The following is a 27852-nucleotide window of genomic DNA, read 5'->3' as shown; positions in this document are numbered from 1 at the left end:
GGGCCGGAGCAGCGCGGGGACCCCGCGGGCGCTGGGAGCCCCGGCGGGCGGCGTCGGGCGGGCTCCGTGCTCTTCCCATCGCTCCCCGTGACCCCGGCCCCGCGCTGAGAGCCGCGGCACCCCCGCCCCGCCCGGCCCCGTCCCGGGGCGGCTCCCTTGGCTCGGCGCCGCTCGGTCCCGCCCGCCCGGAGCGCTGGGCTTTCCGCGCCGCCCGCCCGCCGCACCGCAGCCCCATGTCCGCGCTCCCCGCCGGCGCCGACATCAAGCGGGCTCTGGAGAACAGCCCCGAGACCAACATCGAGGATGAGCTGCCCGACGGGCCCCCGCAGCCGCGGCCCAAGGGCTACCTGCTCCTCAGCATCCTCTCCTGCTTCTGTCCCGCCTATCCCGTCAACATCGTCGCCTTCGTGTTCGCCGTCATGGTGAGTAGCGCCTCCGGCTTGGGCTCCGAGGGGCCGCCGGCGGGGAAAGGGGCACCCAAAGCCTCGGAGCCGCTCGCCCCGGGAGCCTGCGGACGCTGGGTGAGGCAGCGAGCCTGGGAGCATCAGCAGGCGCGGGCAGGGGGTCCGGCGAGCTATCCCAGCAGCGATGGAAAACGTGGAGTGAAAGGCAGCTCCCAGCGAGTCACTTGGAAGTCCAACCAAGACAGTTTTCACTGTCAGGTGCCAGGTTTATTCCACTTAATGGGGTTTGTTACATCAACTAAGTCGCACGCTGAACTGGACACAGTATCTGTGTGAAGTGTCAGCCTGAAACAGAAATCAGATTTGGTTTCTGCTTTAGCTAATCAAATATGAGTGCCTTTTTTCCAGTAAACAGGTTCTTTGATCCTATTTGTTAGAATAATATAGACGATGATAATGATCGCAGATTGTTGACAATTGCCCATGGAAATTAGTATCAAACAAACTAAGAGAACAGCCTTACTCCTACAATCCGAAATTGATACACATTGTCCTTAATAACACAGCAATCCCCTTAACTTCCAAAGGATTGTTAGAACAGGATCTCCTTCTCTAAATAAAAAGTTGCAGACTCAGACCCAGAGTTTTCTAGTCCTATACGTGATCAGTGTTATCAGTAACACTGCAATGTATTTCTGTTGTTTAGGAGCTGAAAAAGGTTTAAAACATGTTGTATATTTTCATCCTTTTCTCTGACAGCCAAACTGAGAAGGTAAGAAAAAAAATGTAGTTATTTCTTTTTGCAATTAAGTATAAGAATAGCTAACTATGTCTAAAATATCCCAAAACACACTCTTGTAAAGTGTGATGAGTAAAGATTGATGAGAAATCACATTGCTGAAGTTTGAAAACTGCTATTCCAAAGCCATTGTTCAAGCCTCTTTTTTTTTAAGTATTCTTCTTATTATTTTTTTTTCTTTTTCCTACTGTGTTTATTTTCTTTGTTGTTACCTTCACTATATTATACTACTCCTTTCCTTCTTTTGTGAAGATTTGGTTCTGCTGGTACTCAGCATCCTTTCTGCCCATGGGCACTGAGGGTGCTATATAAAGTAATGAGAGCTGATGATCTGGGGCTGGGAGCGTCTGTTCACTGTGACACTGCTTTCATCAAGGTGCTGGGGCTGTACAGAAGTTAACTGTCAAGGACAGAATTTGGCCTCTAAAGATTTTTGCACCCCATATGGAGATATCTCCACCCACAGCCTGGTTGAAGTTCATGCAGGCTTCTGGAGTCAGGCATCAGTAGCTGTTAGCAGGGGATATGAAGGAACCAGGGTGGGAAGAGCACTTCCTGAAAGCTGAACAGCCTGTGCAGGTCTCAGCTGCCCACTCCCTTAGGGGGAAACAAAAACCAGACCAATAATCTCCCCTGTCGGGGAATAGCTTCTGTTTCAACTAAAACCTCTCATTTTCTATAGAAATAACATGCCCAGCTTCTTTTCCACAGCCTGACCCTCCTGCCTTTCCAGGCTGCAACCTGTAACTGCTGCATTATCCTCAGCTGCAGGTTCTGCATTCTAGCCTGTGCTGGTTTTATTTCCACTTCTGGGAAATAAAAGCACCCTCCCTCCCTTTCTCAGCTGGAGTTAACACTGTTAGTTCTGTTAACTGTTAGTTCTCAGCTAAGGGTTAACACTGAGATGTAAGAGTGGGTTCTTTTCTTTTCTTACAGAAGATACCTTTACAGTCTGCAGTGCTTACCTGAGACCTTGGGTCAGATTTAAAGACCCTCACAAGTAGATTTTCTACAAATTTCACTTCATAAAATGGGCCTAAAAGGAAAAGTCCTATTGGCTTCTAGAGGGGGCAAGGTTCAGCACCCACTGTACCTGTGTCAGGACAGAACCTGTCCTCCTTAACTGTTCTAAATTCAGACAATGTTTTCACTCTAAAAGTAGAGTCTGGTTCTAACACACCCCCAAAATAAGTGACAGATTTGTCTTCAGTCTCTTCTGTCTCTTCTGCTGCCCCATTTACAACTCCAGCACTGGTTTCCTCACTTCTTTCTCACCTTTCGAGGCTCAAACCTCACCGTTACAGATCTTACCCCCTTTAGACTAAACCTTTTGCAAGTTCTCCTTATGGCAATAATAACTTTCCTTGTTCCTTACCTGTCTGTTTCTCATGGCAGGGGTCAGAGGAGAGCTGGTACAGGGGGCATTCTTGTCATCACTGTGTTGCCATATTGGCACTACAAGAGCCCTGCTCCAACGAGCCACTGGCCACTTGCAGGGGGAGCATTGCTCAGCATTTTTGGCAAATGGATTCTGCTTTCCCCAAGACTCCTGACTGTAGGATCACTGCTCCCAATACCCTTCTGCAGCCCCAGATGCCATCAGTTCTGCTCCTTGGTGCTTCCAGCAGCTGGATCACTGAGCACTGATCACTGTGTCACATTGCTGTGTCATCAGTTGGTGACTCACCCCCAGGGACACCCCCCTCACATCTGCCCTATTCTTTCCCATCCAGGTGTAACCACAGGCAAGAGTTTGGGGGCAGGTACCAGGCTGGGAGGCTTCTGTGGCACAGGAGATTTCTCTGGTGTGGGGCTGGGGGTGGGCAGTGTGTCACTGAGCTCTTTGGCTCCTTAATGCAGTGGTGGACTCAAAGAGTTCTCAGTGAGCTGCCAGCTGTGCCTGAGACCTGGCTGGGGCAGGCTGGCTTTGTCTGGCTCATGGGATCAGACCTAGAGGGAGGCTGTGGAATAGCTCTGGGAAATGAATTGGATATTTTCAATGCCAGCACTGAGATGTGACAATTGAACATGTTTTGTTGGCCTTTCTCAGTACCCCCCCCTTCAGCTGTCCTTATTTCTAAGATCTCTATATCAGATTAGTTCTGTAATTCCATAGGGCCTTACATTTGTAACAACCTCCAAACAGTCTCTCCAAAGCTATTTCTCACTGATTTTTGCTCCAAACTCCCTCTTTCTGTTGACACATTTTTGTTTAATCATTTCCATGCTTCAAACAACATATGTGGTCAAGCTGTGACAATCTTGGCTCGTCTGCCTCTGATAGTAACAAGTTCTTTGTCTGCATTTGTTGCTGTTGGATTCAGATGCTTTGTCTTTATATGGGTTTCCCTAAGAAGAGACAACAAATTAGAGGGTGGTGGAAGCCATGGGGGCAGGAAAGGACGGACCTTTCTTTCTCAGGGAGCCACCTCTTCTAATTGGGATCCTAATGAGCCATGTGCTGTGGCCAGCTCAGTGACCAGCAGAGTGACCAGTGTTTCTGTAGTTAGAAAGTTTACTTGCAGAGTTTATTATTTATACATCCCTTGTTAGGTAGCTTGTAGGTACCTGGATATCTAACACCATATGGGACAACCTGTACTCACATCAGGAGTATTAAACAGCATATTTAATATTCAGGAATAATAAACAACAGGGCTCAGCACCTGCTGTTAAGGCATTTTTGCATGGCCCTTGTCTTTGCAAACTGCTAGGGTTTTGTTTTTCCTCTGCAGCACCCTGCAGAGCCAATTCCCCTTTCACATGTCCTGCTCAGCACCTGCCTGTTCTGAATTGCTCCCCAAGTCCCCCCTCTTCTTTGTGTTTCCCTGTGAGCTGTTCCTACAGTGAGGAGTCACCCTGAGTCAGCAGGTCTCACTCTTCCTTAGGTCTGAACTGGAGAGTGTCTCCTCTCCAGGCACAGCCAATTCAGGTTCACCCAGCCTGGCTTAGAGAGCCTAGAAAATGCTGATCTGAGAACCTCAGTCTGCTCTGCCCAGATCTGTAAGAAATGCAGAGAAAGATTTCTGAAGTAACTCGGTGTTCTTTCTGGTTTTGCCATGATCAGTGCTCTGGGAGTGTGGAACAGAAAATAAACATAAAAAGGGATTAATATTTTATAGCTAATTCAGCACATTTCTGTTCACATGAGGTCAAGTCACTTTATTGTTGAACTGAGAATGTTTTATAAATAGAAGTGTGTGAACCTGGTGAAGTCACTGAGATTACTCAAGTAAATAAACAGCTGCAGAACTGTGGCTTTAATTTACATTATGACTTCATAGCCAGCGAGGTAGCAGAAACCTGAGAAATTGTATGGTGTTAGGCTAAAAAGGGCTGAAATTTGTTTTAAAAGTTGGACAGACCAAATGCCTCATACAGATGCTGTGTTCTCAATATATTGCCCAGTCCTTGGAAATAAACAGATGTAACAGTTAAAGCTTTAACAGTTGATGTTGTCTCTGTCTAAAGTTGAAAACTGGAAGCTTGACCAGGAGCCTTTGAAGCAGGTGGAAGTAATGAATTTCAAAACGCTTTGCATCAGACCCTAACCACTCCCTTAAACCTCTTATTTCTTTATTGAATGCTTTCTAAGTTACTTCATTTAATTTAAACCTCTTGATAGAGAAACTTTGGTCTCCTTCCTGTCTCTCCCAAATCCTGTTCTTTAACATTAATGCTGTTTTCCTCCTCTTCATCGTGGATTTATATTAAAATGACATTATTTATTAAAGTTCGCACGGTGAATTATTTATGCAGTACCTGCAGAAATCACATGGACATTTTCCAGACTTCCTAAATACATTAGTAAAATGCCCCAGAACTGCAAGCTGGTGCTGTCAGGTCTTGCTTACAACTCTGTCTCGCTTTTGAGACCACAAGCCTGGGGAACTGAGTCAATGGTGTCTGCAGAACCCCTCTGCAGGTGCCATGCAAGGGGAGTCCTTTGGTAAGAAGGGAGCACAAAGTCCAGGGCCAGGGTGTCTGTGGTGCTTCTCTGTGTTTCTCCTGCAGCCACAGTGGCATTGGTGGCTGTTGGCAGAGACAGGACCAGGTCAGTCTGCTCATGGCCAAGCTGAGCTGTGTTTCTCCTCATAACCCTTTTAAAGACCTTTCCAAATGTACTTTGGGAAAGCTCTTCTGCAGCCAGAGCTGCTGAGGACAGTGGAGTGGCTTAAGTGAGAGGACTGTGCCACCCACTTTGAAGCAGGATCAGGGCTGGCACTGTCCTGTCTGACCACGTCCTAGCGTCCCTCTCTCATTTCCATCTCTGCCCTCTTTCCCCATTACGTGCTTTCCAGCCTCAATGAAATCTGGCAGCAGAGCAGAGATATTAGTGATATTCTTTGGGGACACAAACCAGAGAAATGTTTAGGCATGTGGGCTTCCAGGAAGGGAAGAAATGTATCAGTGCTCTCTTTAAGGACATGAGTTCATCAGCATCTCAGCCTTTTGTAGACTCCAGAGAATAAGTACCTGCACTTATCCTTGAGATGCAGTTCTAGGAATGCAGGCTGTGTTGCTTTGGGACTGTCTGGGCTGGGCTGATGCTCCTGCAGCGCTGACACCACGAGTGCACCCAGCCCATTAGCTCTGCGTGCTCACTAATTGACACAGCACACACATCATGCCCCTCATTGCTTGGGAGGAATGGCTCTACAGCAGTGCTTGATGTGCTCTGAACTTCATCCCTTTCCTGCCCTCCACAGTCTCAGCTCTTCACTCTGTTGTTCTGTGTTTGCTGCAAAAAGTGATTTATAGCTGTATCACTTTCATTATAGCACTGGGTGATACCTCATACAGTCGTTTTTTAGAGACAATCTGAATTCTTTAGTCCAGGGAGCAGTTAATTTGATCAGGTCTCCATATCTCTCCCCCTACTCTTCCCATTTCTCTGATATCTCCTGAAATATATACAAGATACTAAAAACCACATTGTGACTAATCTGATCCCTGAGGAAGTATACTGAGTTCAATGGCGAAATCTGATCAAGAAATCTGGACTAAGTGTTATGGTTTATGAACTCAAACACTCATGATTTTACAAAAGAATTCTTAGGAATAATGCCCTTTTTAATGCTTTGATAGCATCTCATTCTTGGGAAAAATATTCTACAAACTGTGTTTAGACTCATGTACTACAGTACCTCCATGTGGTTCACTGAATCTTTTCCTTTAAAAATAGTGTGGTTAAACCAAAAATTAATTCAGAAAATTATAGTCTGTCTCACAAAAGCCTAGAAGGTCAGAGTGGTCCTATCACGCATTGCAATCTGAGCATGAAATGAATGTAAAGCATCTGCTAAGTCGTGGTAGGATAGAGAGAAACTCGAGTCTCTTGACATAATAGGGAGCTATCTCAGGATGGATATGATAATAATTATCAGTGTCTTCCAGAAATGCAAAGGAATACAACTTCTAGCCCATGAAGATGGCACTCAGATGTTTTGTTCAGATGACCTGTATTTCTTTGGTTTGTATTTTTCTCACCACTAGCAAACTACCTATTAATTCTTCAAACTTTGTTTGGAAAAGTAAAATACTGGAAAAATAGGAAATGAGTAAGCTTTTTTAAGTTTTGCTGAGACTTTATCTAAAAATGCAGACTATTTATGCTTTTTTTTTTTTTTTTATGCTTATAGTCTTGTAAAGAATAAGAATTTATCTCACTGCTGGTGAAGTGGCCAACTAATAATTCCCATATTCTACAAAACTATTTCCAAAGATAAAAACCACTGTTTTAATGCAAGTGGGTGGATGTTGGTTTGCCAGCTTTTATGCTGGTGTGTATCATATGAACAAAGCCCCACCACTGAAAAAAAAAAAAAAAAAGAGCTGTAGCTTCAATGAAAGGGACTGAAAATGAACGGAACAGAAAATTGGACTCCCTGCTTACCTTGGCAGCGGGCGTTGATTTGTTCTGTGGGCTCAGAGCTGTCACGCTGCTTTGCCCACAGGTTTGTGTTGGAAAGGAAGAGCTGTGATTCCCTGTTTGCCCTCTGCAGGCTCTGAACAGCTACAACCAAGGGGACATAGAAGGCTCCAAGCGGCTGGGTCGCAACGCGCTCTGGGTGGCCGTGGCCTCCATCATCATCGGCCTCGTCATCATCGGCATCTACTGCGTGGTTCACTTCACAACGGTGAGCAGGGCTCTCACAGCCCTCTGTGCACACTCTGAGGGCTGCCACAGCCACCTCTCTTTATCTATTTAGGGATGCACGTGTGCTTTCCAAAGGAGTTTTATCATAATTTGCGCTTTAGAAAATTCTGTTGTCTGTGGTTAAACACAAGCGACTCTGTCTTAGCAGCAGGTGGTTTACTAGAAACTCCAATTTTGGCCAGTTGCTTTTTGATTTTTCTCCTCCTCAGCTGCACCATCTTTCAAATAAAGTGACCTGAGATCTTTAAATTTCAGGTTACAGAGTCCCCAGGTGCAAATTTTCAGTCTCTCGGCCTGGCCAACTGATCTTTTAACTCTGCAAAGAGGAGACAACAAGAGTCAGTTACTCTTCTGCTGTTTGACAGTAAAACAGATGACCAGAACTGTATCAAAAGTGACCACAAATGTAATTTTGACCTGTGTCTCTGTGGGGTAAGACCCTTCACTCTCCATGCTGTGTTATTGCCCTGCCCTCCTACACCTGCAATAATAGAAATAAAGCTCAACAAATTAATCTCTGGGGTTACCCAGATGGATTACTGGAAAAGAGGACAAAAGCAATTGAGGATATTGATAATCTTTGTTAAGGCTGTGCAACAATATGCTCTTTTCTCCACAATACTGTGCACTTCCCATTAAAATAACCAATTTAAATGAATTTATTATTGGCTGGTTTGGTTGGAGGGCATTTCTGTGCACTGTACAAACTTATGCATAAGCTATATACAGAGAACACCCCATTTACCACTGGAATGAAGACATCTCTGGAGAGTGGAATGCAGTAACTGGTTAAACATGTACAGCATTTTCATACAAAATTTGAAGCACAACATATTGAGCTGCAGGGCAGTTACTGGACAGGGGGTCCAGCTCTGTGGGATATTATTAGATGGTGCTGCAGACTCTAAGTGTCCTGTGCATTCATTAATTTTCTGTGCATTTTGCAAGCATGAGTCTTGGTTCAGCTTGTGTTCAGCTCATTCAGCACTGGCAGATTTAAACCCAAGTCCTTTCAGGCTGGGGGTGCCAAGTTTTGTAACTGACAGCAGCAGTAAATTCTTCTGTTCGCCTCCACCACCTTACTCATCATTTCTCAGGCAAGGAGAGCAGCCCAGTTATCTTCTCAAAGTAGGGGAGGGAAGGGCAGTGTGAGGAGTAGCAGACAGCCCTGGCCTGAAGCATTCACAGTGACCAGGCAGCAGTAAACCAGTGTAATACAACTTTGTTTTTCTTTTGAGGCTTTTTAAATTGGTTTTGGTTCTGGGTTAAAGCAGCCAGGTGCCTGGGAACCCTCAGAACACTTCTGGGGTATTAATTTCTGTACATAGTTTCCACAGAGCTTTATTGGCCAAACAGTACCATGACTTTTGTGAGGAGTCCAGGTTGACTGGATTCACTCTGCTCTCTGCACTTCCAGCCTCTTTACTGCTCCCCTTCTCCCTCTCACTTGTCACCCTCCAAAAAGCCTTTGCTTCTAGGAAAGGATTTGATGGCAACAACAATCTTTTGATGTGAAAATGAGTGAACAGAAGCACCCAGCTGGTCTTTCCACTCTCCATGCTTACCTGGATCCCCTCTGTTACCTTACTCTTAGACATTTTTACTTTATACTAAATAGTTGTAGTCTGACAATCCACTGCTGTGAGTGGCTTTGCACACTCCATTCAGTGACCTCACACCCATCTGTGCCTTTCTCATGATTATTTACTGAGAGCCACTTTGCCTCTGCTGAAGTAAAGTGATTGTAAATTAATTCTATGCTAACTTTAATATATTTTTCAATATTAGTAAGGTAGCACAAAATAGCCTTGATACAATAATATGGCAGATTTATCTGATCACCATTAAGCACAGATTTAATGTTTGCCTGACCTACACATGCATTTTTCCTGAAAGTTAGACTTCAGCAGTATGTATGAAAAGCTTGACCCTTCCAAGATTCATTCCTCTACTTTATCCACTTGAAATTAATCAGACACCACAGTAGCCAGTTCTTCCTGCTGACATTCCTTGTGGCTTCTTTTGGTCTTCAAGGGACAATAAGTCTCACTGTAAATTACTTCTGGGAGATACTGCTGCCAGTATCAAAGATGCAAAGTGTACTGAGAACTCAAGTTCTCTTCCACAGCGTGAAGCCTCTGAGAAGCACCAAAAGTGAGACATCCAAGTCAGGCTGGCAGGGGGGAATCTTTATCAATTGTTACACAACTTTTCTTACAGGTACAGGAACTTGAGTCAGGCTCAGCTGGCTCTGAAGCCTCCTTCAAAACAACTCCAAATGCCTCAGCCAGGAGAAAAATATCTAGTCAGGTGTGTTGAGGGTAGAAATGATAGAAGTTGCAGAGAGGAAGAGCAGGAAATTCTTGCTTTGAGCAAACAATGATTTTATACAGCCAATAATACTCCAAAATGTACCTCCAATAATAGTGCCAGACTTGGGAAGAGGAAGATCCTTTCACATTTCAGAAAACTTCTACTTCCAGGTGTCCTCATGTGCCTTCCTTGGATTGTTCAATCACAGAGCAACAGTAGCACAGGAATAACAGCAGCCAACACCTACGTCTGCAGGGAAGAAAGAGCCTTGACTTCTCATTTTGAAGATTTACTCGGAGCTAAGTCAGCTTGGGGCTTCTCCTGCTGCCTTGCAGAGCCTCATTTGTTTCAAACACTGGCATGTTATCTTTAGCAAACATATATTAAGATATGTAGTGATACATATTTATATCCTGGAACAGGGCCCACCCAACACTTGGGAACCATCTCTGTTCTGCAGTCATGCCCCTAAATGTAGGCAAGGGGAAGCCATCACTTGCATCACTGGAGCTGACAGCCCAGCAATAAAACTTGTGTGTCCTGATCAGTGTAAAGTGGCGTGTCCCTCACCGTGCTGAGGACTCTGAGTGCAGAGCTGTGCTCTGTGTGAAGTCAGGGCTGGGCCTCATTCCACACTGGGCCAAATTTATTCTTGCTCTTCCCCATTTGCTTTTACCTTCCCCTGTCAGCTTCCCCTGTGCCCCTGCCTTGCCAGTCCTGAGTGCTGAGTTACATTTCCAGGGTTTGCTCAGATGTAACTTTAGCTGGTATTTGTGTCACCACAGTCTGGCCCTGCATGTGTGCCTCAGGCATGTTGTCCATCAAGAGCTGCAGTGAGAAATGGGATGTATTTGCCTTCCCTGAGGGACACCACCGTGACCTGAGGCAGGGCAGGGCTGTGTGCCACAGCCTGTGTGTGCCATACCCTGTTTGCTCCCACCCAGTGCCGCTGTTCTCATCATGCTCCTCTCAGAAACCTTTCCCCAGACTTGCACATGCTTGGAGTCAGCCTTCCCACCTCTAAGCATTTTGTTCAGCAAAAGGTGGTGATTTTGTGATACAGTGATACAGTGAGGGCTCTCAAGTCATTTACAATCTGTGTTTTCAGAGCAGCCTCAATGTTTTTGAAGCAGATTCCAAATTCTGTTTTGTTTTGGGTTTTGCTGACACAAGACACCCTCAGATTACATTTGCATTCTGCTGGCAGGGTTTAGGGAAACAAAAGCCTGGGCTGGATCCTCCTTACTTAAGTGAAAGAGATCCTAGGTATCCCAAACCCTGTTCTTACCTGGATCTAAACATGTCATATTCTTCTTCATCCTGCCATGAAGCTCAGAACAATATTCAGCTCCTCACAGCACATACCTGTAGACCACCTCTAGTGCCTAAGTGACACTTTGCAGTGCTGTTCAGGGCTGAAGTAGAGCTCATATGAGTTTTGCCACCCAGTTGAGCCACAAGGCATTTCATATACAGCCCACATCTTCTGTGCTCTTCTCTCATGGACTTCTGCAGTCTGGACAAGTAGGAGTGAGCCAAGCAGAAATATGGAGGATGAGTGAGAGATGTTAGAGAGAAGTAAAAACTTCAGTAGACTGAGACAGCAACAGTTTTGCTCTAAGGAAGCCAAAATGTTGTGATTTTGGAATTTTATGCAAACCATTATGATATTTTAATGCATTCCTAGAGGAGCCTGAACTTCTGACCCCTTCTTTAATCTCACTTGATTTAGAACTCTGCCCCAGGGAAGCCACAGAAATGCCACCTGTCAGCATGGCTTCCAAGGAACACAGAGCCAGCCAGGCTGTGAGGAAAGCACCAGCTTGCACTGCTCAGAATCAGAAGGGTTTTAAATCAAGCACATGTGCAGTAATGCAGCATTGGTAATTCGAGGTAGAAGGAAAGGAGTGTGTTTAGACTGTGCATCAGGGACAGTTTCCTCACTGACTTAAAAATAATTCTTCAGGAGGAAAAGGAGTGCAAGATTATTTTTAATATCTCTGCCGTCCTGTTTCTGCAGCTCTCAGAAGCCTTTGCAGGCATTCCACTCAGTGATGGCCTGTCTTTCAGAAACACAGTAAGCTAAAGACCAGCACAAGGACAGGGATTACTCAGCCAGCCTCCAGATCTTTACATTGGCCATCCTGTCCTCTGCACCTTGTTTATAAAAATAAACGAGTCAGGGTGTTGTGCTGCAGGGATTGGCTTGCCAGTAAGGGACAGAGCTCCAAGCCTGAAGTCAGGGCATTCCTGTTCTTTAATTCTTGGTGTCCACCCAGCCAGGGAGCTCATACTGCTGCTTTTCTATTGTAAGGGCACATACTGATTATTTCCTTGATCCTTACCTTGTTTCACTGGATTTGTGAAAACATAGGAGCCTAAAGTCCTCAACCTGTCTCTCAAAGTTCCCTCAGTTGGGAGGCTGAGCAGTGGCACAGTGTGCAGGTGCACAGACGATGTGGTCACTTCAGCCTGACTTCCTTAGCAAACCACATGAAAAAATCCTGGTCCAGAAACAGCTGTTTCATCTGTGCACAGAGGAGATGTTCCCACAATGGATTCGACCCAGTGGAGCCATGAGTAGCATCCAAGAGACAGCCAGCAAAGGCATTCATGGTGTCTGCAGGATATATTTACTGTGCAGTGCCTCGGGTCCCAAATCCCTCCTTGAGGAGCTGCTAGAATGCAGCTGCCTGATGGAGGAGATCCCTCAGACTCCAGCAGAACCCAGAATCCAGGGATAGGTCAGGGCATCCATGGGTATTGTCTGAGAGCTTTCCTCTACACAAGAATTTGAGGGAACACCTCAAATCCTTCCTCTCCTAATGCAGATGCACAGCACAGGTTTCCTAGTCCTTTTAAAGCATGTTGAGTGTTACAGTTGGATTTACCAAGTTCTCCACTGCTGGAGTGTTGTTCTTGTCTGACTGCTTTATGTACCACTCCAAGGAAGCAGAGATGCTGTTGACCTCATGAATCTTTGTCAAATAAGAGCCCATTTCCTGGCAATGAAAGGCCCTGATTTGCATTGATTCAGGTAACCCAGTTTAAAAATTCAGTTCAGATTGACAGATGACCAGTGCCATTAGAAACTCAGCTCTTTGACTCAAAACTATTGAGCTGCTAGTCTAGAGGGATGTTTGTTAAGAGAACAAGTGCTACTAATGTGGCATAATGTATCCATTAGATCTGTAGAATTAATAATTTAAACTCACAGGGCAAACTCTCTGTCTTCTCCTTTAAACACACATATTTCTGTGTCCTTGCAGCATGCTATCTGAAGACCAGGACTGCACTTGGATGATATCAACATGTAAACCTCTGGAGGGGGAAAAAGAAGAGATGGAAACCATTCCAGACTGTTAGCTCTGACCCTACAAGTCTGCAGAGGCATGTTGCTGGTGAATGAACTGATAGCCCAGTTAGTTAATCAGCATGGTGTGACCAGGTTTTCAAAATTATTTATTTATAAGACACCTCAGTATAAAGCAGCATTTTCTCTTTTACCCTAATATATAATGAGATTTTGCCCTAAAAAAAAAAAAATTCCCTTTTCTTTCTCTTTTCCATGGAATGTATGCTGGATCCGTGATGTTCCCTGGCTGACCCCAGCCAGACAAAGCCAACGTATCCAGACTGTTTATGGTGCACAGTGTGCACAGCCCACTGCAGCTAGTAGGAGAACTCCTGTTACTTCTGGCAGATTTTGGATCAGGCCATTAAGGATTTTTTCATTACTTTAAAATAGTCTCACCATGACACAACTGTACCCATGGGTTTGTGATTTTATCCTGCTCTGTGATTTTATAATGCCGTGGGCACACTCTGACTCAGCAGCTGCTTTCTTTTGTCATCCTCAGCTTTCAGAACTTTACCTTGGATTTTTAAACACCTGGGACCGATTTCAATAACTTGATTATTAAGAGAGACTCTTCTTCCATAGCATCCATGTTTTTCTTAATAATTTATTTTTGTTTTGTTGTCTTTCATTGTTACACTCCCTTGACTTAGCTCTTGTCCCACATTAAATTTGCACTGATCATATTTTCCTCTTTAAACCTCACATATGTAAAAAGTTCCTATTTTTTTATCTGACAAAAGATCTTCTTTTTAAACAGATGTCCTTCATCCCTTTGTTGTTGTGCTTCTAGCAAGGCACATCGTTTCATTGTGTTCTGCTTTGTTCATGTGGGTTTTGTTTAGCTCATCCTCTCACCTCTATGACTGGTCTGTGTATCACTGCAGATAGAGATGGACAGATTTCTGCACCTCTGCCTAGTTACAGACACACTTCCTGATCCTTAGACACTACTCAGTGCTCAGCCTCAGGTTCCAGAATTGATGGCCTCTAAATTACTGCAGTTTCTTGATAACTTGTGAAAATTTATGGGACAGCTGTTTCTATTAGCTGGAAACTGTTTCACAGAATACAATTGTTTTGTCATACAAATATTTCATGTTAAAAGGAGTGAGCTCTGGTGAGCATTAAGATGTGGCTGCACCCTCAGCAGTTGCTGCTCTGCTTTACTACCACACCTTCAAGCGAGCTGTGCCAACTTCCACTCCCTCTCCTTGCACCAACATCAGCCTGGAGCGACTGCCCAGAAATCCAGGGAGTTCTGCAGGTGCAGGTGAGAGAAGAATCATCTGTCAGGAGTTCAACAACCAATTAAAAAAAAAAATCCTCCCAGAAACCTTTACCTGTTAAAGCATATGCCTGGAAGTAGCATGTATTTTTTGTGCCTTGATATTATATTTTCAATGTGCTTTTTTGCTTTCCTTCCTGCCAAATTCTGTTTTTCATTGAAGTCAGTAAAGCATTACCTCTCCTTATTTATTGCAGTATTAAACTTCACAAACACTGGTGAAGTCAGCTGATTTATTAAACATTTACACTGATCAGATTTGTCCACATGGGAATCTTGCTACTGATTTTGATGATCCCAGGAATTGGCTGTTCTGTGAACTCCTCTTTGGTTTTTGAATACTATTTTAATGGTCTGATATGTCTTGTGGGACTTTTAGTAGCTTGCCTTATTATCAGATATGATAGAAATGTCATTGACAAATGGAATAAAATTACTTTTAATTCATGTCTATTCTGGTATGTGGGAAGTGTCTTTCCTAAGTTTTGTTGCCTCTTCATCTGGAAAGAGTAATATCCCTTTTTCTAACCCCTTGGACAGTTTCAGAATGAAGTGAATCACAGTAAAAGGAGGTTTCCAAAGTTATGTGGGCACCAGAGGATAGGGATAGGCAACTTGAAGTATTTTTTTAACTGCCTGACAAGGGTTGAAATAAACAGGAGCTAGATACCCAACTTGTTCAGAAGCTTTTGAAAACCATACTGGAAATCTAACTTGCATCTTGTTGCTCATAAATATCTTTGAAGTCTCACTCTTAATATAATTGAGAACTGAGCCGTTGTACCTTCAGTGCTTCTGAAGATAAATGTTGGTACCTTACAGTGCTATTGATTGGTATAAAAATAAAGGCTTTATATTAAACCACTTAATGTGACAGAGTGGAGAGAATGCAGCAATTCCTCTAATGTCCTTAGTGCTTCTGTGTCGTAGGTAATCTTATTTTTGCTTTACTAATGTATTGGTATTGGTTCTCTTAATTTATTTATGTTTACATAAATTTTCAACTATGTTTGGGAAGTGCAGCTTGTGCTGGAAAGAGGTATGGTTCTTGTACAACCACATTGTTCTGTTGTAGGTGTGACAGAGACATCCCAAAGCAAACACAGGGAGCCTAAATGACATTTTAGTGCCCAAATCAGCAAGGCCCTAGTGCCAGCGGTGGGTATGGAAGGCAGAATGCAGGTGTCTGACTGAGGAATTTGTGCCTGCTCCAAATTTAGAGGGGCATGTATAGAAATTTCATTCTCTCTGACAGCTCTGGAAATTACCTGTTCTTCACTGTCATGCATCTAGGTTTGGATTTGGTCCGTTATTCTGCATTGGATCTACCTTTTTTGGTAGGGAAAAAGCCCTGTTATATGATATATGTGCTGAATGATGTTATTTGATGAAACAGAGGAAAGTAGGAGGGAGTAAGATGCATTTCAACTCAACATCTGTGTCCTGGGTGCATGAAGAGAGTCTTCCTTCTGCAAAGCTGCTTCAGGCTTCCATTTTTTTGGACGCAGTGTCCTCGCACACTGAAGGCACCAACCAATGCCTCAAGTCCAGCTCCTTTTTCTTTCCTGCACATATTACAGGCAGAGACAGATGGAAACTTGAAATTGCTGGCCTCAGCTCCTGGATCATGTTGGCACCTTTGGCTTCTTACAAGGCAGCTGCATTCTGCAAAACAGCCCAGTGCACGTATCTTGATATGTAATCCTAGAAGAGGCTTCTAAATATAAATGGGGGTTCTTTGCTGCTGTATGAAGGGGGTCAGCCAGACACTCAAAATGTGGTGTAAGTTTCTTCAGATTGCACAAAACCCAAATAACCTCCAGGATAATATGAAATTAAATTCTTGGAGTGCCTCCCTGCAGGCACAGCCAGGGGTTTACAGCTTTCACCTGAAGATCAGCACTGGCTCTTCAATTTCTGTGGTTGCAACCATGAGTGGTGAGGCTCCAGAAGTTGCAGCTTTTGGACCTCTATCTTTGGATATGTGCTCACAGTGTGTTCTGCCTCTCAGCCTGGAAATAGGCTGTATCTGGTTGCTGCCACAGTGTCCCTCACTCTCAGCATCTGTTCAGGTGCCTTTGCTGAAACAGTGTGCAAACATCTCTCTCTAGGCTCATTTCCTCCCCTGGGCCCTAACTTGGTCTGCCAGTTATTTGTTACTGATTGCCTCAGAAGGGGGAAGATGGAGTCATCTCCCTCATCAGTCTTTACTTTGTGTGTCTGTGTGTGTACACACAAAAGAAGAGTTGAAGGGTTGATTTCCCAAAGGCAAGTAAGATCTAAATACAAGGAAAGTCACTGGATTGATGGGAGCCAAGCTGGTTGGAAACAACCTGACAGCTGTTCAGGAGCCTTTGTGGAAGGTGGTGTTTCCTGGAAGGAAAAGTCCTTATCACCAAACCTTGAACAGATGTGGAACCTACCCTGGCTTTGTAGGAGATAGCTCCAGGCAAGGTTGGAGCCCTCAGGGCTCTGCAGGGCTGCTGCCTGACCCTCAGCTCCCTGAGATTGAGCCCTGGGTCTCCACAGGCAGCACCTTCAGGTTCCAAAATTACCTAAATTTGGTTGGTTTCCTCTTACAATCATCTCATCTCCAAACCTCATTTTGGATTAGCAGGTCTCGGGAGGTGCGCAGTGTTGGATCAGAGAAGGGATGCAGTGGTGTGTGAGGGATTTCTTCTGTGCACTCCCAGCTTTCCATCTGCCAAGCACAATGGCATGTTCTGCGTGCACAGCAGGACACGTGTCCCTGAGATGGGACTGAGCCTCTGAGGAGGCTGCCCCAGCTCCTCTGCTGCACTCCATGCCAGCCTGGCAAAGTGGGCTAAATCCACAAGTGACCCAAAAAGAGGAGGGGTCCTGGAAACATCACTCAGCCACTGTAAAGATAGAGTAAGAAATTCAGGACCCCAAGGCATAGTAAGAAATTTACCCAGAGGGTTTCTGACAGTAAATTTACCCTGTCTTAAACTTTGGGGTGAGTTCTATTCTGCTCCCACACAGCTCACTCTCCACAGCACACAAGCTGCAAGAAGCACTTGCTCATATGTCCTTTACAATGTGATTTATGACATGTGTGAATCTGATCTCCCAGCTCACGTCTGAAGATGGCTCCTCTGAGTTTGTCATCTCTCGCTGTAAGGCTGAGTCAGCTTCCACACCACTTGCTTCTCTTTGGCCAAATAAGCTTGCATGGTGTCAAAGGAAAAGAACTTTGCCAGATATCAATGGATTCTTCAGGACTTTGAACTGCATAGCCTGAGGCTGAAGGCCACCTCATTTCTTTTCTGACACCTACTCTGAGGTAAGAGAAGGGGAAACCACTGGAAGTGAAGTATCCAGACCAGGCTGTGTGGTCATGGTGAGCCATGGCAGGCTCATGTTCACATTTCAACCAGTATTCAGTGGGGGCTTAATTGCGTTTTGATTTTAATCAAATAATAAGAGAGATAATCTAAACAGTGAAAATGAGAGATTCTGGCCTAGAGCATGGTGTTTGGTGAGTGTCATCCCTGACTTTTGTGCCTGAAAAGCTTGTAAGGTCACTTCTCACCCCGTCTAATCCGAGACATGCATTCCCCTAACACAGGTCTGTCCTGACCTCAGACCTATCCTGTTTGGTCCCTACTCCCTTTTAAAATGAGTCAGCTGATAGACAGGGACGTAAGTGATATCTCCAAGGGGGTAGAGTGACTCAGTAGCAAAGATGTCACTTCACTTGACCCCTCAGCCTGTACAGCACCCAAAGTGCTCTGTAATTATTCCCAGAACTTTGACCAGCTCTGCTGAGTCTCATCGTTTTAAGAGCCAAGAACCAAACTGCCTTAAAATTAACTTCTGACTAAGAAGATTTAATAGTCAGGCCAGGTCTAGCTCATGTTTACTAAAAAAGGTAGGTGTGAGGGAGGGAAAAAGGAGCTGAGCTTTGCTTGTGGCTACTGACATGGCAACTAAGAGACCATACAGCTTTTCATATCCTGCAGATCTTTTACAAGCCTCTACTTTTAAAACCTCACATTGTCCTAGGAGGTGGTGTGGCACAATCATGACACCAGGTGAAGCATTTTACCAATTACTTTTATCTTGCTTTATGGGCTGTGAAGAGTCTGAAAGTGGAATGTGTCTTTTTTTTTTTTTTTTTTTTTTTTTTTTTTTTTTTTTTTTTTTTAAGGGAATTTCTTATTCAGAATTAGTCACTTGTGTTTTCCCCTGGTCATTTTACCCCAATAGGGGCAGAGGTAGAAAAAATCTTTTGTAGTCTTCCTTTGGAATGTGGAGGCTGGCTCAGATGAGGTGGAAGAGGGGCAGTTTTTATGCCCTTCAGGCTGCAGAGCATAAAAGGCGGCAAAAAGTCACAGATGCTGTTAAAGGCAGGAGCAAAACTCCAGAGTCCAGAGAATCAGCGTGAGGCTGAGCTCTGCCAGGCCCCTGTGGCTGGTCTTTAGTGAATCCCTCACTTCCCACATCTCTGCATTAACAGCCGTGAAGGAATGGGGCTCCCACTCAGGCTGAGGGGAGAAAACAACTCTCCAGTGAATGCAAGGACCGTGCACACAGACGTGTGTGAGGAGGTGGGGGCTGATTTAGTTGTTCATGGTGTGATGCCATCCAGCCCTCAATACTCTCAGGGAGAGCACCTGACAAAGTGAGTTGCAGGCTGATTGCTCCAGGAGTGTGCTACACCCACCAGTCACGGGGAGGGGAGACAAGAACCAGTCCTGAAAAGGGAGCAGACACGGGGAAAACAGGGAGGAGAAGGCAGCAACAGTGAGTCTGAGATGCCTTGTCCATGGCCTGTGTCCTGTCCACAAACCAGCAGCTCCCAGAGGTTTCAGCATGGAGCACTGCATGGACGGTTCATCACCATGGAAGGAGGAACCATCACAGTATAACACCAGACTTTAAAATGCATGCTTATACCTACCACAGACTGGTTACCACAGGCTCGTGATCTGCTACCAGTCCTTACCCTGCAGTTTGTTACCACTCTGTGGTTCCTAGAGAACAAAAGACATTGCAAATGTCAGGCCCCAGATGAAGGTACCGTGGCCTGCAGTGGGTCTGTGTGGCTCTTGTGCAGATCATCACACTGGTCCTGGATGGACAAGTGATGGGCAAGACACGGTACCCTGTACTGCAAACAGTGCTGCCCAGGAAAACTGGGGAGAACAAAACAACCAGGGTTGGAGACAGGGAATTTAGGAGCACTAAGCTGTGTGAAATGCCAAAATAACAGCAGCTGCATTTTACAGCAGTGTAGTGTTACAGTCCGTGTACAGGGCTGGGCCTGCACACAGTGCCCTGGCAGCCTGTCCCGGGCAGGGTGTTCGACTCCCAAGGGTAAAAAGGGAGCAGCTGTTCCCAAAACACAGCAGGAGCCAGCACTGCACTGCCACAGCATCTCGGCAGAATTCTTCCCACACGGTTACTGTGTGGATACTTCCATTTGGTAGGAATCCTTCTGTCTGTGTGCGGGTTGCTCCTATTTGTAATGACAAAAACGCGATTTATCTGTAAAGAGAACGGTGACACACCCGCAGGCCTCAGCTCTGTGGCTGTGAGGAAAGGGGGAAAAAAACCCAGCAACAGCTGGGGGAGAGCCACGGGTAAAACCAGACAGTGTGAGTGGGGATGCCGTGTGAAATGTATCAGTGTAGCTTCATTTGGGAAACATTTCTCATTGAAGGACTCAGCCTTCCATCCGCGCCCCCAGACGCCGGAGCTGGCGGCTCCAGCGCGCTGTGGCGCGGCTCGGGGACGCGCCATTGCCCGCGGCTGCGGCACCGCCCTGAGGCGCGGCCCCGGCACGGCGCGGCCCCGGCACGGCGCGGCCCCGGCACGGCGCGGCCCCGGCACGGCGCGGCCCCGGCACGGCGCGGCCCCGGCACGGCGCGGCCCCGGCACGGCGCGGCCCCGGAGCCGAGCCCGGGCAGCGGGCGCTGAGGGCGCCGCCGTGGCGGCCGCGGCAGCGCGGAACGGCCGCGCCGGGCTCGGTTCCCCGCGGCGGGCGCGGGCCGGGCCCGGCGGAAGCGGAAGCGCGGCGGCGGCGGCGGGAGCGCGGCGGGCGGTGGGTGCGGGCCGGGCCGGGCCGGGCGGCTCCGGGGCTGCCGGACCGGCTGTGCCCCGTGCCCCGCGCGGGTCCCGGGGGCGCCCCGCGGGCCCTTGCCGTGCGCAGCCCGGCGGGGCCGGGTCTCTGCAGGCGCCGCCGGTCCCGGGCAGAGCGGGGCTGAGGGAGCGCGGCGGACTGAGCTCTCCCCCGGGCGTGGGCACAGCCCCGAGGCCGCCGAGCTCCGGGAGCGTTTGGGCACCGCCCGCGGGCACTGGTGGGAGTGTTGGGTGGCTGTGCAGGAGCCGGACCGGCGGGTCCTGTGGGGCCCTCCAGCTCAGCACAGTTTGTGGTTCTTTGTTTAGAACCCCCTTCGCCTGCTCTCAGCATCCTCAGCAGGGTGAGATAACGTTATTCTAGGGAGGTCACGTTTCAGGCTGGCTGCTTTTGGAGCTTCCCACGGAAAGTTCCGCTGGTGTTCAGCTGGCGAGGTGCAGCGCGGTGTGCACGGGAGCAGAAGGCAAAGGACGAGCCCCTGGCTTGGGGAGCACAGCAGCTCTGTGCTGTGTGCAGGGAGCTGCGGGGCAGCTCCGTGGGTGGCTGAGTGTGATAGAGGTGCTCGTGTATAGAACTGCAGCACATTGTCAGCAGTAGCGAAAAACTGTCACTTGGTGCCTTTGTGCAGAGTACGGTGTCACTTTACAGTGGGTTAATCAAATTTCTGAGGCTCTTCAACTCAAAAACCCAGCCTAAGGCTACTGATGAATTTTCTTTCCTGCCTGCTGGTGTTCCAGCTGTGGGAGTCCATGTGCTAATGTGGCTTTCCCTGCCCCTTTAGGTCCATAAAAATGGGGAACACGAGCAGCGAGCGAGCGGGGCTGGAGCGCCATGGGCACAAAGCCTCCCGAGGGGACAGCTCCGGAGGAGCCATCAGTACCAAGGAGGGGGACAGACCCAAAATCCTAATGGACAGTCCTGAAGATGCAGACTTGTTCCATTCAGAGGAAATGAAGGTATTGCTGATTGTTCTCCCAGCATTGCTTGCTTGGAATACTCTGGGGCTGTTTGCGAGCTGTAGGGATTTTGTCATTGAGTTTACACAAAGCTGTCCATCCCCCTTCTTTCCCATGCCAAGGAGAGGGTGAATTGGTGTTTAAGCAAGTCTAATTGGGGCTGGAGGGAGGGACATTATGTTGCTTTCCACTCCTGCAAATTTGGAAGGCTTCAACACCTTTGCAGAATTTGTGCAAATGAACTTGTGAACAGTATCTAGAAATGCAGCTTGTATTCTGCATCTGGCAAACACTGCTTGTAGTAGACTTAGAGAATCATGCCTGAGGGCAAAAAAAGTGTTTGGTGCAACACAGGTTGTCTGAGCCTGCCAGGAAAGAACCTTTTCTGAGTGAGACATTGTGCTTGTAGGCTCCATTGGAGAAAGAAGAATTTCTAGCTTGGCAGCAAGACCTGGAAGTGAATGACAAAACCCCCACTCAAGCTCGGCCAACAGTCTTCCGCTGGACTGGAGGGGGGAAAGAAGTTTATTTATCAGGGTCCTTCAACAACTGGAGTAAAATTCCCCTGACAAGGAGGTAATGAAGTGCTGCTGCAGCATGTTCCCCATGGACTGGCAGTGCTCAGTGCCATGAGGAAGGTGGTCAGCTCAGAGATGGGATTGGGCTGGATTTTCCACTGTCCTGCTTCTCTCCTCACACCCTTGATGACAATCTGACTGCTCCATTCTTGGATGGCACAGGGTGGGAGTTGAGCTGTGTGTCAGTTCACTGGGCACAGTGCACAGATAACCCCAAACAGTCCCTGCTGTGAGTCTGTGCCTGGAGCAGGGCTGGGCAGTGGAAAGGGGAGCTGCTTCCAGCAGTGTCTCTGATGACACATCCTTGCCATGTCAGTAGCTTTTGCTCAGCTCAGAGGGTCCAGAGGCCTGTTGGAGCAGCACCAACTGTTTCTCAGCTTTTTTGAGATGCTGCTAAAGCCTTCTGAAGAATCAGGGAGTTCACAGCCCAAGGAGTTTGGAAATTGGCTCTCTAGACCCAAAGTAACCCAGAAGTATCGAGTTGCTGCTTTTATCTGCTCATTGTTCATTTATTTCATGGGCATTTGGGAAATGCAATTTATGATGGCAAATACTGAAAGGCAAGGAAATGTGAGAAAGCTGATCTTGTTCCATCAGCAGATAAATGAGGTCTCATGTGCTAACAAGTAACATGAAGATGTGAGAGTGACTTGACAAAAGCTCAGTGCCAGTTATGGGCTGTCAGGAGTGTGGGGAGAGTCACTGTCACAGAGGAAATTATCATGAGCATTAATCATGATTTGATTCTTTACCTTTGGATTGCATCAGAGATTCTTCGCCTGTTTAAGGTTTTGGATGTTGAGGAGGCTTGTGCTCTGTGTCACAGTTTAGAGACCAAGGTACTTTTCAGAATATTGCAGGGCTGATTGTTTGTCTTAAATTCCAGTCACAATAACTTTGTGGCAATCCTGGACCTGCCAGAAGGAGAGCACCAGTACAAGTTCCTCGTGGATGGGCAGTGGACACATGATCCTGCAGAGGTAATATTTGCTGTGAGTCACTGTTTATTGAGTGAGGCATCTGAAAAAGGAGAAAAGGGCTGTTCCAGCTGGTGGGAGAGAGGTTTCTGATGGCTGCTGGCCTGGGTGGCAGCATCAGCCTGAGCTCAGAGGGCAGGGGATGCAAAAAGGGACAGGATCTCTTGGCCATTGGTTTGTAAATGATGCCAAGCTTTTCTTGTCCAGGGCCAAACTGCCTTTTAGAGCATTGCAGCACTGCTGGCAGCCCAGAGCTTGCTGTGCCTTCCTGGCTCTCTGTGCCAGCATGTTGCTATCTATTGCTGCTCTAGATCTTTTCACAGTCCAGTCATTGTGCCAAAATCTGCCAGGCCTGTTTTTCCTCCTGTGCTATAAAATGAGCTTTAACCCCAGCCTGCCCAGCAGTTCCCCAGGTGCTTGAGGACGTAATGTCCAGAGCTGGTGTCACAGGTAACTCCAGGCCAGACCTGACCCCTGCCTTGTCTGGGACCCTGTGGGCTTGCCAGGTTCAACTGGCATTTTCCTCTCCCAGCCCTTAACATCCTGCACTTCCTCTTAACCTAACACTTGCTGAGCTCTTCTGACATCTGGTTCTGTCATGTTTCAAAAGTAATGTACCTCATTCTTGCTAATGCTGATTGTGTAGTTCTGAGAATCTATTGGTCCCACAGGTTTCTTTTATTCTGATTTTTCTATCTTGTCTTTTGCCAGCCAGTAGTAACCAGCCAGCTGGGTACTGTCAACAACATCATCCAGGTGAAGAAAACTGACTTTGAAGTGTTCGATGCTTTGATGGTGGACTCCCAAAAATGTTCAGACATGTCTGGTATGAGCTTACTGGTAACTTTATGTCACACTTCTTAGAGCTGTTCAAAATTTCATTTTCCCTTTCTATCTGAGTTAGAGCTCCAGCAGAGATTAATCTCCACTTGTGTCAGGCCCTGTGTGCAGGAATCACAAATGCCCAAAGGAAGAAAGTGGAATGCACAGAGGAGGAAGCCTATGACAAAGCAACACAGATCTGATGAGGAGGAAGTCCTGGGCGCTCAGTAACTGTTTGTTTGTCCCTGCTGTGTGCAGTGGCTGGGTTTAGGGCAGTCACTGGTGGATCAGTCTCTCTTTTACCACATCAAACCAATGTTGACAGCCTACACTGCACCTAATTCAGTCTTCCTTTGCTAAGGAGGCGGCTGAGGGAGGCAGGAGTTGCACTTTAGCAGGGAGAAATTAGGTGCATCTCTATGCTAACACAGGCTGGGGAGTATCCTCACAGTGTAGTATAAATTACCTATCTAAGAATAATAGAAAAATGCAATTCTTGCCTTAAGTTTCATGTTCCAGTGTAACAGGAGAGAGGTGGGATTTAGTTTGAGCCGTGTCTGAGGTCAGCCTTGCCCTGTTGGTTGCTGAGCTCTGTAGGGATGGAGCCCATGACTGAAGCAGTATCCTACACCCTGCTTCAGAAGACCTCTGAACCTGAGGCAGGAGGTGTGTTTGGGTGTGTTTTGCTCTGTGCAACTTTGCCCTGGACAAAGCCTTTCTGGAGAAAGTGTTACATAATTGTGAGGCAGGCCAGGAGGAGATTCTAATAGAAGCCTTCCCCACTGTAGCAGTGTTTCCTTTCCCTGATCAGACTTTGAAGGGCTCTTCCCACAGCCCAGTCTGCAGGGGGGAGCAGTTGCCTTTCACAGGTGCATCCCATGTTCTTGTGCCTTGGAGGGAGCCTTGTAAGGCAGTCTGCACTGTGGAGTGTTTGCAGAAGTGCTGGGCAGAGGTGACAGAGAAGTTCTGAAGTGCAGTTGTGCCCTCAGAGCTCTGTTGCCCAGAACCCCACAGCTCATTCCAAGTCAGACTTTGGGCACTTTAAATCCCCTCTTTTGGGCAGTGACTGATCCTCTGGCACTACACCAGCTGCTGCAGTTGTACTTAAGTGCCATTGATTCCTTTAGGCTGCATGTACCTATAAAGAGCATATGTTCTTACAAAGTTTTTAGGATTAAATATTTACCATCTGTCTGGCAGAGCTGTCCAGTTCACCCCCAGGACCATACCACCAGGAGCCCTATGTCTGTAAGGCAGAGGAGCGCTTTAAATCTCCACCCATTCTCCCCCCACACCTGTTGCAGGTCATCCTGAACAAGGACACTGGGATTTCTGTGAGTACATCACTTTGCTTTGCTAAATAATGCCCGTGAGGGTGGGAACAGATGGGGAAAAATCTGGATACAGGCAGGGGACAGCATAGGAAAAACCTTAGGATAAGTATTGTGTTGGTAAGCTCCTTGTTATGTATGTCCAGATGCATTCATCTGAAGTAAGTCTATTTTTCTAGTTGACTGTCTTGAAAATGGCAAACTAGAATGCTGTTTTCCTCCCAAAAGCTTGATCTTGTTAACTGTAAAGACACCAGAAGCACATAAGGGATCATCAGTCTGATTCCTGGACCTGGTGAGGATGCAGAGGGTTTACCCAGAGGGACCTGGAGTTGTTCTGAAATGGTGGCTGTTTGTGAGGGGCTCAGCGTGAGCAGCAGTGATGTACTGGTGGTGTGGCTGGTCACAGGTGCTGTTTGCCACCTCTCAGCTGTGAGGAGTGAACTGTGACTTCTGTTCTGTCACGCTGTCCCTCTTCTCTGCAGTGCGACCCCGCTCTGCTCCCTGAGCCCAACCACGTCATGTTGAACCACCTGTATGCACTTTCCATCAAGGTGAGAGGCCAGGGCTTGTCCTGCCCACGGCAGCCTGGCTGTCTGAGCATGGCACACTCACTTGTTTTCCCTCCCCTGCAGGATGGAGTGATGGTGCTCAGTGCTACACACCGTTACAAGAAGAAATACGTGACCACTTTGCTGTACAAGCCAATATGAGCATCACAGTCATTTGTGACCAATTGTTCTGGGCCAGTGCAGTCTCAGAAAAAAATGCTTCACTTAACCAAATGTACTTCTGCTATGTGCTGTAGCAAACAAACTCTGATTTCATAATTTCCCTGAGACTTCCAGGTTCTCCTGTATTTGCCTTATTTTGCTAGCCCCACCTTGGAAGTTCTTGGAAATGGCAGCTTCACAGCAACCAGACAGGTGGCAAAGGTGTCAGTGGCCCTTGTCAGTTAGTTTAAAAAACACCAATTTAATTAGGCCGAATAATGTCAGGGCAGCAACAGATCAAAGAGCTTTAGCAGCGAGGCAGACTGGGAGTCTGCCAGCCCAAAGTCTAGAAAGTTCAGGATTCTTGGGGAATCTGATTTAAGCATAACACTCAGCAGAAGCAAACTCATTACTGCTTCCATTGCTCATCAAACACTATTTCAGTAGCAAGTTCCAAACTTGTCTGGCTGAAGTAAGTGTGAATATTGATGATCATTTTGTAGCAGCCTTTTCTGGGCAAAATCAGCAACATAATCATCACTACAAGCTCATTATTATTTTACGGTAGAGTGGGGTGCACTGTTTCTACTGTGAATAGCTCTGTAGTTTTTTCTCTTCATGAGAACTGAAATACATCTTTTCCCCTGTGGAATTTCTGGTAAAGACAATTGTTTTTAATGGCTGGATTTTTCTGTAAATCGTAAATGTGTCTTGCAGTAATCTGCTTTTGGAAAACTGGTTTCTCTTGCTGTCACTGAGGAGGACTTCCTTAAGCTGAGAGAGGAAGGAGATGGAGGGATTCGTTTGGGGATGAGTTCCTCAGTAAGAGCCTGAGGGTGACTCTAAGTCTCCTGTGTCCAGTGGCCAAACTTACCCCTCAGTGTCAGCCCTGGCAGAGTGCTGGATGCAGCAGCACTGCAGCCCTCTGTGCCCAGGGCTGGAGCTGAGCAACTTTTTATTCTGTTTCTGTTTTCTAAGTGATTCTAGTAATGCCAGGCTGCCTGTCCTTGGTGTTGACAGCCTGTTTTATCCCAAAACAAATGCAACATTAATGCAAACCTGCTGCCAGTGTGCCCCGGGCCTGTCCGGGAGGAGCCAGTTCGGGAGGGGCCCTTCCCTGGCTTGTTTTGGTGCCTGGGGCAGCGTGACCGTGCCAATGATAACCAGCCCCTCCCGCTGGGGGGGAGAGCACTTTGCACAAGTCTGAGAACTCTGAGTGGGGACAGCTGCAGCCAGCGTGGAGTGAGCCACAGTGGGAGGGTTCCTTGCCATCCTGGGGTCTGTTCACCAGCCTTGTTGCAGTATCTTCAGTAGCTGAGTAGATCTGGGTCTAGTGCAATGGTTTTCTCTGAAAACTTTCTTCATTCTGTGCTATGGATAGTATTTGGTATTCTGAACTACAGAATTGCTTGTTTTCCACCTCTTTAGAAACAAATAAAACATTTTCAAGAGAAGTGGGTGACTTGTCTTGTTATTATCCTTCCCGCCTGTGGTAACTTGACCTTCAGTCAGTTGTTATTACGTGTGATATCCTGATTGCAGTTTTATGCCTTGGTGGGTTGTACAAGCTTAAACACTTTGTCCTCTTGCACTCAGTGAACAAGGCTGAGGTGTTCATGTTTATTTCTGCTGTAGAGTTTAGACGAAGGACAAGAGGCCAGTTATTTGAAAGCTGCAGCAGCAGAGCTGGAAAGCTTGGGATGGGCCTTAAGCCTCCTGCAGCTTCTCTTTGTTCCAGCAGCCACTTCAAGCAGACTTTTTTCCCCAAGTCTTTGTCCTCACCAGGGTGAGTCTCGGGTCCGAGGCTCACCCAGGTCCAGCTGTGGGAGGGGACAGTCTGTGTCCCTGCAGTGTCCAGTAGCTCCAGGGAATGCCAGGGCCACGGGATGTGTGGTCAGTGCTGGTACCTGCAGAGCACTCCACCTTCTTCATCAGTGCATCAGGTATGGTGGAACCACAGGACAGGAACAGTTATTGTGTACAAGGCTTGAGGGTTTTTATTTTTGATGTTTGGTTTGTAGCCCCTGGCTCTGTCTCAGCTGGCAGAAGG

At 46.9% G+C, this 27852-nt stretch overlaps 2 protein-coding genes across 4 annotated transcripts; both read left to right on the top strand.

Annotated features, from left to right (window-relative positions):
* The first annotated feature begins 202 nt into the window (after nucleotides 1-202).
* On the top strand, nucleotides 203-14775 carry TMEM233 (transmembrane protein 233). Its single transcript, XM_021549828.3, has 3 exons — nucleotides 203-422; nucleotides 7209-7343; nucleotides 12946-14775. Exons 1-3 carry the CDS (start codon nucleotides 234-236, stop codon nucleotides 12955-12957), a joined length of 336 nt encoding a protein of 111 aa, XP_021405503.1. The 5' UTR covers nucleotides 203-233; the 3' UTR covers nucleotides 12958-14775.
* A 5560-nt stretch (nucleotides 14776-20335) lies between these two features.
* Nucleotides 20336-27256, top strand: PRKAB1 (protein kinase AMP-activated non-catalytic subunit beta 1). Of its 3 annotated transcripts, none has more exons than XM_021549893.2 (8): nucleotides 20336-20389; nucleotides 21207-21381; nucleotides 21791-21957; nucleotides 22846-22939; nucleotides 23648-23762; nucleotides 24959-25092; nucleotides 25575-25643; nucleotides 25725-27256. In XM_021549893.2, the coding sequence occupies exons 2-8, from the start codon at nucleotides 21217-21219 to the stop codon at nucleotides 25800-25802; spliced, it is 822 nt and encodes a 273-aa protein (XP_021405568.1). In that variant the 5' UTR covers nucleotides 20336-20389; nucleotides 21207-21216; the 3' UTR covers nucleotides 25803-27256. The 3 variants fall into 3 exon arrangements, with proteins under 3 accessions (XP_021405568.1, XP_021405570.1, XP_021405569.1); XM_021549894.3 differs by lacking the exon at nucleotides 20336-20389 and adding an exon at nucleotides 20493-20768; XM_021549895.2 differs by lacking the exons at nucleotides 25575-25643; nucleotides 25725-27256 and adding an exon at nucleotides 25318-25487.
* The last annotated feature ends 596 nt before the right edge of the window (nucleotides 27257-27852 follow it).

The sequence above is a fragment of the Lonchura striata genome, chromosome 18 (assembly GCF_046129695.1).
Source record: "Lonchura striata isolate bLonStr1 chromosome 18, bLonStr1.mat, whole genome shotgun sequence".
Taxonomy (NCBI): Eukaryota; Metazoa; Chordata; class Aves; order Passeriformes; family Estrildidae; genus Lonchura; species Lonchura striata.
Note: the sequence above shows the minus strand (reverse complement) of the source record. Positions and strands in the feature narration are given on the sequence as shown.

Excerpts from the sequence above, each read along its gene's own strand:
- TMEM233 (XM_021549828.3), top strand. The coding sequence starts at position 234 with ATGTCCGCGCTCCCCGCCGGCGCCGACATCAAGCGGGCTCTGGAGAAC. Across the intron at positions 423-7,208 it reads CCTTCGTGTTCGCCGTCATG|GCTCTGAACAGCTACAACCA; the intron begins GTGAGTAGCGCC and ends TGCCCTCTGCAG.
- PRKAB1 (XM_021549893.2), top strand. The coding sequence starts at position 21,217 with ATGGGGAACACGAGCAGCGAGCGAGCGGGGCTGGAGCGCCATGGGCAC. Across the intron at positions 22,940-23,647 it reads GGACACATGATCCTGCAGAG|CCAGTAGTAACCAGCCAGCT; the intron begins GTAATATTTGCT and ends GTCTTTTGCCAG. Across the intron at positions 25,093-25,574 it reads ACAAGGACACTGGGATTTCT|TGCGACCCCGCTCTGCTCCC; the intron begins GTGAGTACATCA and ends TCTTCTCTGCAG.